The sequence below is a fragment of the Vidua chalybeata genome, chromosome Z (genome assembly GCF_026979565.1).
Source record: "Vidua chalybeata isolate OUT-0048 chromosome Z, bVidCha1 merged haplotype, whole genome shotgun sequence".
Lineage (NCBI taxonomy): Eukaryota > Metazoa > Chordata > Aves > Passeriformes > Viduidae > Vidua > Vidua chalybeata.
Window position 1 is genome coordinate 21,595,072 of NC_071570.1, and position 12,432 is coordinate 21,607,503.

Genomic DNA, 12,432 nt, shown 5'->3' on the forward strand with positions numbered 1-12,432 from the left:
AAATGTTAACTGACAGCTGTCCAGAAACAAAAAGGAATTTATCTTCTTTGCAACATCAGATAGGCTTTACAGTATTAAAAAAAGGTGACCGTTGTTACTAACTATTTCAGTCACAGGGTATTTTATTGGATAAGTAAACTTTAATAGCTCCCTGGTTCTGATCAAGAGCAAATATTAGTTTCTTCCTTTCTCTGTAGCTACCACAGAGGTTAAAATGTCATTCTAATTGTGAAGTCTGCCACAAGAACAAAAGAAAATAAAAAGGTAATTTGTTACAAAAATAATTTAGTTACACCTTCCAGTAATCTCTCTTGTAGAAAACTGAAGGGGTATTATTCTTTTTAGGTAAACTATTATTTTCTCTGCTACACTGGTGCCAGTAATAGTTAGAATACAGAGAAAAATATGGCCTGGAAAAGGCCTCCACAGACTTCTCTTTGTTCCAAGTCTTTTAGTTATCAATGAGGAAAAGTCTAATCAGAGAGATATTATTTACACAGCAGAAAATGTGGGAAAACATAAGACTCCACAATAATGCTGCCAGGTGAACTCAACATTTAAATTTAAAGATATTTGGAAAATTTATATGAAACCTACCTATAATTCTTACAAAATTAGAAACAATGTCATGACCTATGACAGATGTAATGAGGAAAGAGCTTACTAAAGGCAGATTTTTTTTCAAGTCATGCCATTCTTCCCTCTTATTCCTAATTCTTTGTGGAATGGTAGTTAGAGCTTCTGACAATAACAATATGATTTGCTGGATGCCTGAGAACTGAAGATAAGTAATAAAATCTATTGAAGTATCTAAATACAGGAACCAGAGCTCACAGTACAGCAGTTACATTCACATGAGAAGGCTTTGAATGGAGATGAAACTAATGAGTCTTTGTTGAAGACCATGTTGTCATTGCAGTACTACTCCCAAAAGTATTCTGGTCTCTTGACCTCTATGGAATAAGCACCAAATGTCTAAATAGTTATGGATATGTTTAATTATCAAATAAATCACTGTAACAGACACAGACTTTTTTGAAATAGAGGTATCAATGAAAATATAAATGAAATGTTACAAATGGATATGAATAAATTAAAATTAATTAATTAATCAAGTAGAAACAGTAAATGAGAATTCATATTGAGACTCTGAAAATGTACACTATATAAATTGTATAATGGCATTTCTGGCTTGATTAGGATTCATCTGGTCTGATGCAGTTCAGTTCCTCCTCAATGTACATACCACACTTGCAGTCTGAACTTCTGTAAAAGACAAATCACTACGTGAGACCAATGGGACCCAGTTAAATTTGTGACTGTATGTAGTGTGTAGGTTAAGGAAAGCTACCAATTTAGCCTTCTTCAAAAGAAATCCAGTTCATGTGCACAAAAACCTTGCTGTAAAATAAATCATATGTGATAAGCCATGCTGGAAAATACTGAATTCCAAACTGCACTGTGTCGCCAAACTGGCGAAAAGAGTGGAGGCAGAAGTGATTTGTGCATGGAAACTACAATGCCAGGGTTCTATCCTATGCAGTAATGGTTTTTGAGGGCAAGGTTGTTCTGACTTCTACTACATTTTTGCTAATAATGACAAAGTTATGTTAAACTTATCTAGAAACTTGTTATTTCTTCATTAATTATTTTCCCATTTACAGGAAATGTGAAATGTGCCTTGGATGAAAACTTATGACAGTACTTTCTTTTTTCATTCTTTTTTTTTTTTTTTTTTTTTTTTTTACAAATAAGGATTTGTGAGACAGGACCATTCATAAGATGTTTGTTGGAAGTTTTACTTCTTGTTTTGTGTTCCTAGATCCTGTGCCTCTGAATAGGCTCTGTATTTAGAAATAATGGTAAGGGAAGAAGACAAAATCAGTAAATGCCTCTACTGTTGCAGTTCCTTATACTGTATTACTAAATAGTGCAGGAGCCAGACACTATTTCTTCATTAGGACAGTAATATGTGGAACTAAGAATGAGGAAAGAGAAAATATATCCCTATTCCTGCTAAAACTAGCCTCAAGAATTGTGCATGCAATTGTGTTTATATCTCACCTCTTTAAATAACATTGTGCTACAGTTCCAGGCAAACCTCGGCTTGTGATTAGCCACACACAGATGAACACGGCTCTAATTCAGTGGCATCCTCCAGTGGAAACTTTTGGCCCGCTGCAGGGTTATCGCCTGAAGTTTGGTCGCAAAGACATGGATACATTAACAACCATGGAGTTCTCAGAGAAGGAAGATCACTTCACGGCCACAGACATTCACAAAGGAGCTTCTTATGTCTTCAGGCTCTCAGCTAGAAATAAAGTGGGCTTTGGGGAGGAGATGGTTAAAGAGATTTCTGTTCCTGAAGAGGTACCCAGTGGATTTCCCCAAAATCTCCACTCGGAAAGCTCTACTTCTACATCAGTTCAATTAACTTGGCAGATGCCGCTCCTGGCAGAAAGAAATGGCATTATCACCAAATATACCATCTTGTACAGAGATATCAATGTTGCTTACCAGCCAGTTGAACTCCCTGTTGTTCCTGCTGATACCACTATGACACTTTCTGGCTTAAAACCAGATACCACTTACGATGTAAAAGTACGTGCCCACACAAGCAAAGGGCCTGGTCCATATAGTCCAAGTGTCCAGTTCAGGACACTACCGGTGGATCAAGGTAGGATTTGTCTGCTTATGGCGTTGACCTTTAAAGGAGTATCGGTCTTTGGATATCAGTGTATTTGAAGGTGTAAATAAAACTGACCAGCCCATTCATAAAAATAGGTTCATCAAACACAAAAGGTAAAGTATATAAATCTTAATACGTTTTGGATGCCTTAGAATTCAGTTGTCCCTTGCCAAGCAAGTTCTGGCGTAACTTCTTCACAACATTTTCAGGTAAGGAAAATGTGTGTATTGAGTTGCACTAGATAAGAGTGAGAATGAGTTTAAATGTCATATTTAAATATGAACAAACAGGTAGGAAAATTGAATTCTTGTTGATTTTTGACCTAAATGGAAAGCTCCCAAGTAGCAGTGGAAAAATGATAAGATCTAAGCTCCAAGATGTTGTTTATATACATTGTTTCTTTTTTTCCAGCAGTGTTTGCAAAAAATTTTCATGTTAAAGCAGTAATGAAGACTTCTGTTTTGCTGTCGTGGGAAATTCCAGAAAACTATAATTCAGCTTTGCCTTTCAAAGTAAGTTACTTTCCATTTGTACAAGAGAAAATAACAGAAACTATACAATGTATTTACCTGATTAAGTAGCTTACTGATCATAAATCATGAATATGTATTGAGAATATCGTTGTTTCTAAGATTGCTAATTTTTCATTCACCACAACAGTATATTAAAGAAAACAGTGGAAGAAAATAAAATTTTTCTTCTTTTTTTCTAGTCCTTTCAATAGAAAATGCAATTGAGTACCATTTTGGATTTTGCCTCCTCAATGTACAACAGCATGTTTTTCATTTGCAATGCTTTTACTGCACTAGCTATAGTTGTATCCAGATACAGAGACTCAGTGTAACATGGAAGCTTGCCTGGAATTTCTCCTGCTTCATTCTTAATCACTTGTGTCATCTCAGGCAGTGGCAACTGAAAAACAGTATTTTAGGAACTAAATAGTACAAAAACCTTTCTAAATAAGGAGTGTGAATGAAAAAATCAAGATACCTTTAACAAGAGTACCTTGCTATAAATTCTGGGTTCAAGAAAAGCTGCTTACTTTGAAAAAGTGAAATTGGATTTCAAGAGTGTTTACCTTGTTTTATATTAATATAGTCCTTTTTTCTTTTCCCCCGAAAGTGAGAAGTTTACTTTCAATAGTGAATTCAGGACTGCTTTACACCCTTCATTACCCAAATAAATTAAAATTTATTTATTATTTAAATTTATAGCTAGGTTGATTCCTGAATTCAGTGTGACAGCATCATTTTCCTGCTCCTAGTAACCAAAACTACTTTTGTGTATTAACTTAGATCCTTTATGATGATGGGAAAATGGAGGTTGATGGACGTGCTACTCAAAAGCTGATCACAAACTTGAAACCAGAGACATCATATTCATTTGTCCTGACAAACAGAGGGAATAGTGCTGGGGGTCTTCAGCACAGAGTAACTGCAAAGACTGCCCCAGACGTGCTTCGCACAAAGCCAGTCTTCATTGGAAAGACCAACTTAGATGGCATGATAACTGTGGAACTTCCAGAAGTACCCTCAAATGAGAATATAAAGTGAGTGAATGAATGACATACCATTGTTTTTAACTCCAGAGAGATGATCATTCTAACACTTGATGGTGGACCACAGCTTTATTCTTCATAAAGAATTATAAAGTACAAAGATTATAGTACTCTGCAGTAGTATTTGACCTAATATCGGTGTAATGTTTGATATAGTAAACTGGGAGGTGCTGTTGACTCTCTCAAGGGACATGAGGCCTTACAGAGGGATATAGATAGATTGGAACACTGGGCAGTCATGAGTGGCATGCAAATTAAGAACAAATGTCAAATTCTGTTGTAAAGGTCCTTGAGTACATTCAACAGGGGGCAACAAAGCTAATGGAATGACTGAAAGAAATGTCCTGTAAGGAGCTGCTATGGGCCTTGAGCTTGTCTAGTTTGGAGAAAAGAAGGCTAATGGCTGACCTTCTTGCTCTCTACAGGTTCCTGAGGAGGGGAAATGAAGAGGGGGCTGCTGATCTCTTCTTACTGAGATCTATTTATAGAATATGAGGCAATGACTCAGAGCTGCATCAGGGGAGGTTCAGATGTATTAGGAAGCATTTGTTTACTTTGGGTGTTTTTCAAACTGGAAGAAGCTTCCTAGTCAGGCAGTTAATGTCCCAAGCATGTCAGTGTTTAAGAGGTATTTGGATGATGTTCTTAATTTGTTTTAACTTTTGGTCAGCCCTGAAGTGGTGAGGTAATGGGAATAGATGATCTTTGTATGTCAGTTCCAACTAGAACTCTTTAAGTTTGTCACATAGCCAAGTATGTAAGACTTGTATGGAGACTGATTGTCCTTCAGTTTGCAGATTTTTTTCAGACTAATTTTGTGTTTCATCGTGGACTGCAAAATGAAGGATGCAGAAAACCAGTTATCTTTTCAAAAATATATCATCTCAAAAAGAATGGATAACTCATCAATGCAAAACTACCCTGCTGTAGCTCCTTGAAGTACTCAGACTAAGTCACTCAAGAATTATATTGAGTTTTAAAGAATTGGTACTGCTTTAAATTAATTCAGATTAATTGTTTCTGATAGTTTTTATCAGGATAAAAATACCTTGTCCTCTCCACTGGTCTCAGAAAGAAAACAGGAGATTTTGCTAAAAAAATTGGGAGTTTTCCAGAGGTTACATAGATTTCGGAACAGAACAGGTGGTGTGGAAATTTAAACAGAAACAGGACTAAAGACCTGAGAGCACATGGTCAGCCGGGATTAGAAAGATTGGACAATAAAGATTTGCCAGGAAAAGATGAAGCATGATACAATCAACAAGTGTTATTGCTCTGCTTATAGTGATTCCTGTTGATCTGCAAGGTTCCCATATGTAATGTAAAGGAAATGGGGAGGAAAATGAGCCAGTCACTAAATGATGGGGATTCAACTTGTACTTTCCCTGCTGGATTTTTTACAGCTTTCTAGAAAGCTGCCCCCTTTTTCATTTCTGACTGAAGATTTTCAGGCAGGTAAGGTCAAGAAATAAATTACTTTGAAACATTAAAAGGATGAAAAACTGAAAAATGTAGTCATTATCATTAGATTGAGTAAGATGTGGTCAGTAACAAATGCAGCTAAGGAACACTGAGGATGGAATGAGTCAAAAAAGATTTATGAGGCAGAGCATTCACAGAGAGAAAAATGTACAGGATAGCTGATCAAACAGCAGCAGAAAATAGCACTGGAATAAAAGACAATTCCCTTCCTTTTATATAGTGTAAAAAAGTTAAAGAGGCTAAGTGACATCAGAAAAGGTACATTAAATCTATAGGGTCCAACTGCCAATTTTGCAAATTATGTATCTCCTATTTGTGCATCTATTTTCTAAGAAGATTTGATTGGACTTTATGAAATAAAACATAGGCTTGACCCTTGGAGCAGGCATACCAAAGCAAGTACATACTGAATAGAATACCTGACCTGATGCTTGCATCAATAAAATAGGTAAAGTTATTCTGCATTAGTCTTTATATGGGAAGAATGATTTGTAAAATAATAATTATTAGTAAAATAATCTCTTTTGCTCATCTCAAGGGAGCAAGTTCTTAATTTTTCTTTCTTTTAGTATTTTGGACTATTTCCAAAGCAATTTTTATGTGTAAAGGATAGTTCATGTTTCTCTGAATCTCTTACATCTTTGAAAAGTCTTAAGTAAAAACAGAGTTTTGTGGAAGACCTTGGCCTCTCAAATACTCAGTAGATAAAATAATATCCAAATAAACCTTTTAGTTCTCACCCTCCTCCCCCCTCCCCCCAGAAAAAACTCCAACCTAAAAACAAACAAGCAAATAATGAACTATAAAACGTGTTTTTCAGGAGATGCTACATCTTGCATAATTAAGTAAAAATCACAGAACTTTGTTGTCTTTCACAATTTGCAGCACTGCATATTGGTGTGAAAATTTTCTTTTTTCTACTTACTATTGATCTATTTATTCTTTCTGTTTAAAAATGTGCTGAAAGTCTTAGTAGATTTTCAAAGTTATGAGAGGGAGACTTTCATGAGGGAAGTGGAAAAGAGTGTGAAAGTTACAATTACATGCTGAATGTTCGTTAATTGAAAATAAAAATGTATGAACATTCTGTTAGCTTAAAAAATAAAAAGATGAAGAAAAAGAAAAGAAAAGGATAAGTATGTGTCTTTGATGTTTGAAAGACATAGAGGAGCAAGTTCTCATTTCTTTTTGTCTTGATCTTAGACATCTGTTAAAGAAAGGGTATGTCACTCAGTGTTTGCTAGGATTTGTTAATCAAAGTATTTTTAATAGACCAATGCAGGTTTAAAACATGGGGTTAATCAGCCTTAGAGTTTTTAATCTTTTCAAAAGATGATTTATAATATTGTCACTATAAGAATGCATGCCACAGATGTTTTTTGAAATAATGAAATACAACAAGTGGACACTAGTTAAAAATCTGTGGGCCACGCTGTTTTCCAGAGCTCCTGTTGGAGCTTAGCATTTCCACAGAAAATTTCCTCAAATTTCTTAACACAAATATTAATGAATACACATACTTTCTACAGGAGCTGAAAATCTAAAGTTTTGTTGCATTTTATTTTATGAGAAAGAGCTTTAAATAAGAAGAGATTATTAAAATGGATCAATGGCTTGCACTGGTATGGTAAAAAGATAGTTTAGAGTTGGCTTAGACTGAGATGCCCATATTAAGGCAGCTCCTTTTCTGTAGACTCCTTGTTAATTACTTAGGATTTTCAGCTGCATTTTATAAGTAAAATTAATAGTTTTGAAGGTTGAATGGGTTGTAAAAACAAAGCAGACTGGAAGAGGAGATGGCCCATGAGACACTGAAATTATCTTCCATAATGAGACCTAGAAACAACTTAATAAGCTTTTTTTACTAGAAACAAAGTAAATGTTTTTTTCCCTCTCCCCTGATACGGAGAGTGCTTGACTTTTTGACAAGTATGTGTATCAAGAAGATGTATATTATACTACCCTGCATGTCCTGCTGTTGTAATTCCACGGCTTCTTCCCTCACAGTAATGTGAAGTTATGGATCTGCCTGACACATATCCAGGCTTTGTGAAGTAAGCAGTGAAAGTAGATCTCCATCACACTAGAAAATATAATTTCCTCCCCTCCATGGGTGGGGAGGAAGAAAATATTATTAGGGAAATACTATTCGGAAAACTGATGTATGTAATTTGCAAATCCTAGCTATAAAGAGAGTATATATAAAGCTCTCTTACCTATGACTGTGAGCAAGATACTTATGTAGATAGAGCTAATGGCATTTGATTGTCAAAAGGAAAGAGAGTATGGGTGCATTGTATGTCCTATTTGCTTTCTTTTCACTTTATTATGAAATTGATGTTAAAAAATACATTTTTTAAACCTACTGTTCTGATTATACATTAAAATGGGGGAAGATAGGTTGGTAATTGAGATTTAAATATGTGCTAATATATTTCAATTTAGGGCTTTGAGGTTCTTTTTTCAGTGCGATGGTGGCAGGGCATACCTATGGTTCTTGTATTTCATGCTGGCATTTTAGTACATTGTAATTAAAGTTTTTTATAAATATTTATATGTTTGCACAAAAAGGCAGGTAATTGGTGCTATTTGTTTGTTAAATGCTTTAAAATTGATGTTATTTCAAGAGTGTGAATGTTTACAGCTATTTTTGGAAGGCTGCAGTGACATATTAATGCACAGAAGTTTATTCTCAACACACCACTTTTCTCTTAAGTTCCTCTAAACAGACCTGCTCCATCAATTTATCTGTTCCTTTTCATTCAACTTCTCTTTTGTCCACCTTTGTCATTTACAGAGGCTATTACATAGTTATTGTGCCTTTGAAGAGGTCTCGTGGAAAGTTTATCAAACCATGGGAGAGTCCAGATGAAATGGAATTAGATGAGGTACTGTATACGGTTTGGGTTTTTTTTCTTCTCCTTTATTAAAGAAGCAATCTTTCTGCTTTTAGCTAATTAACTCACCAGTTTTAAAAGTTTTGTCAGGATACTTTATATTTTTATTACCCTGTGGAGATCCAAAACAAAAATTCATATTACTTAAATGAGAACACAGAAAGACATTAAGTTGCAATAAAGAACACAAAGTGTCTTATATTTGTTGACACTAATATTTTATTCTTTTTCTATTGTAAAGAGTGATGCAAAAGTGCAGGAGGTGAAATGACTTGTCAGCAAAAGTTTAATCACCAACAATATGAACTGTAATAAAGGTCTGGTTCATTAGAGGGGTGTTTACTAAGTCTGTAACAAATGCTAAATTGGAATTTGCACCACAGTTTAATATTTGACCTTCTGGTAGTGTTTTTACCTGATTGTCATACACTGTAATACTTCTGATGAGACATAGCCTCCATTCCATCAACAGTTTGTGATCAGAAATAAATCCATGAACAAAGAAGGAAAGAGCAACATTGTGTCATCATTTGAAACTATAAATGATATTAATCCAAGGGGAGGAATTACTTTCCTTTTAGAAATAAACCCAGCAATGCTAGAAATCAATTCAGTATGTTATTGATATAGTAATAATTCCAGAAAATACAATATTCACCCCCATTTTCTGTTTTACCGAAGGACAGTATAGCACATGCAAACTTGGCCTTCTTCTTTCAATCTGTAAATCTGTAGTAATGTTAATGTTTGTGATTTTAAAACTCTTTCAAGGGCCCCATATGAGAGACTTTTATAAAAAACAGTTGGTAGTGTTATTATTTTTCTTGTTGTATCTTGTCAAGATTTTAGACAACATTCAAATGCTGTGGTACTTTGTATGTGTAATAGGTCTGCAATTCAAGACCAGAATCAGGTTTTTTTTACTCCTGTTATAGTGTCCTTTTGACTATATCTATTTATTTTTCTATTTTCTCTTGGTAGATTCAAGAGATTTATGTTACAGAGATAACCTCACCATATGCTCCCCCATAACACAGTTACTGGGAAGTGTTGATCACCTGCAAGCAAGCATAAAGGTTCTTTTTGTCTCCTGCCATTAACAAAATGGATATAAATTTCAAATTTTGCACCAAAATATAGGGAAAATAAAGATCTTCACCCAACTAACAGTGTTGTAAAAAGCGTTCAAAATACAAGCAGAATTATTTCAGTCCTTGTCGCAACAACAGGCAAATCCTTAATCAGAATATTAAAAGCAACTGTTCAGAGGAAGGCATGATGACTAACTCATTCAACCCTATGCTTCTTCTTGACCAGTTTCATTTATGTGATCATCTCTCTTCATGCAATTGCAGCAATGCCTTGCTTTGATCTATTAACTTCTTCCCTTCAAAAGAACTTGGATTGTAAATGCCATCAGCTCATGATCATAGTCATAGGTGACATCAAGTACAGTTCAACAATAAAACTTTGACAGCCACATCCATACAGTAATGGAAACTGATTGAGTATTACCACCCTCTTTTAACATCCAAAGGCTGTAGTCACATTCAGCAGCATTAATAGATTAAAGGATAGGTGCCAGATGACATTGAACTTTCTGGCAATTAAATTCTATGGTTCCTGCTGATTCTCATAACAAAAGGTCATTTTAATCATCCTGCAAGTTGTGTTGCTTTAGTCTGTATAACAGATTGATAAAGAACATTTATTAATTCAGAAATACTTGTATCAGGAGGGGTTGTTTCCCACTTCTACTGATATAATTGAGACCACATTGTAGAATTAATAATGGAAGAAATAAGATATGTATTGACTGGAAAATGAAGTTATTTCTGATAAAGAACTAAATCCCTTGATCTATCTTCTGCAATTGCCACCAATAATATAGCAAGAACTGAGCAAGGAAAAACATTAAAAGCAGGCAGCAACTGCATATCATGCTAACTCATTCAGGTTCTATTACTTAAAAGAGTGGTTTGCCTCCAGCTTTGGAAAGTATGCATTTTATTAAGTGTACTACTCCTGACAAGTTTGTGAACTCAATAAATACATTTGGAAAAAAATAACAACAAAACACCAACAACCCTCCACACACACATACACACAAAAAAACCATACCAAACCAATCCAAAACAAAAAAAAAACAAACACAAAAAAAAAAAAAAAAAAAAACACAAAGAAAAAAAACCAAACCAAAACAAAACAAAAAACCAAAATCAAAAAAGCACCCCAAAAAACACAAACAAACAACTAACAAAAACAAATAAACAACCCAAACAAATAAAAAAAAACAAGCTAAACCACACCACCACCCCCAAAAAAAGCGACTACTCTCTGAGCAAATAGTTCGATGATCAAGTGAGGATACTTGTATGTATTTATATTTTTAGTATGATCTCAGATAGGTGTCCAGTATCAGAAATGGTTGGGCAATGGATATTTCAAAGAACTATGTTCCAAATACTTTGCTTAGATTGTCAGAAGGAAAGTGTTTGCTAATAACACAGCTCTTGAGTATAACTCCATTACATAATTGAGCAGCCCAAAAAGACTCTTCAGCCTTACTGTAGTTACCTAATCTTCCTGCTCCTTGAACCTCAGCTCTGAGAGAAACTAAGATAGTTTTGAAAGATCAGATAATGAACTAGATGTTTGGTATCTGAAAAAAAATTTAGAGATACAGTCCTTTTTTACTAACTCAAAATTTCTTCTTTTTTTTTTAATATCATGAGGTTTAGTGACTTTAAATAGACATTTAATAGACACATCATGCAAATAAATGAAACAGAAAAAGATATTATGATTTGCAGTAAGTATTACCTAGTAGGATTACTTTAGATCTGTAAGCAGTAAAGCCTAAATAAAGGTTGCCATGTTAAATCTTTAATGAATTCAGTAATTTTATTGAAATCTGTATATAGAATACAATAGGAGATAGATGAATAAGTAATGATATTTGGGGACAACCCAAATTCCATATGAAACATTAATGAGGCTGGAGGTTCACCTGAGATCTACTCAATCATGTGTAATCAATGTTACAAAGTTTTTATCTCCACTCAAACACACCTAAGTTAACTGGCATTAGGTGATGTATAACCACCTTTGAAAAGTTTAACTAATTTTATTTGATGCAGGCTAACTTTTAGGATTCACAGCCAAAACTCAGTTTCTGATCACTCTAATACTGTACTTCAGCATTGCATTTTCTTCCAATATATGCATTTTCTGTTAATATTTGAAATGCAAGAGATAATCAAGATCAAACATTTTTCTTTGCCTCTCAATCTAATTTTGATTGCAGTACTCCTACCGTACTTTGACATTTTATTATGAGTTATTTATTATCTAAATTATAAATACCATGTAATCTGGAAACATATGATAAAGAATAAAGAATAAAGAATTCAACTGAGGCAGACACACAACTTTAATTCTAGTGGAAGTGGTAAATGGAAATATCAGTTACCTTTGGGGATGGCACAAGCCGAATACCTCTAGTAGTGCTGTTGTTTGTGCCTCCTGACTTTACAGGAGTAGCATGCACTGTCACTACCCAATACTTAGCTTCATATTTTGGCAGACATCCAGATAGCCAATGTTCAGCATTCTGCATAGCCATTGTTATAAAATGTGGCATCATAAAGAGACAAGCTTTTCATAGTGCTTCCCTCAGCAGATCCTATAAGGGCTGATCTAACCTGGAACAAACTTTGACTATTCTCTGCCTCATGTTCTGCATTTAGTAACTCTTCCCAGGGCATAGGAAGCTACCAACAGATGTGAGAGTCACCTTCAATAAA

The 12,432-nt window shown here is 34.6% G+C and overlaps 1 protein-coding gene across 1 annotated transcript in view; it reads left to right on the forward strand.

Moving 5' to 3' along the window:
* The window catches only part of PTPRD (protein tyrosine phosphatase receptor type D), a 975,596-nt gene that overhangs the window by 859,184 nt on the left and 103,980 nt on the right, over positions 1–12,432 (forward strand). The window contains exons 25-28 of the mRNA XM_053932226.1: positions 2,090–2,677; positions 3,101–3,201; positions 3,985–4,238; positions 8,527–8,617. Of these exons, the coding sequence (XP_053788201.1) occupies positions 2,090–2,677; positions 3,101–3,201; positions 3,985–4,238; positions 8,527–8,617 (1,034 nt within the window). The remainder of the gene's footprint in view (positions 1–2,089; positions 2,678–3,100; positions 3,202–3,984; positions 4,239–8,526; positions 8,618–12,432) is intronic.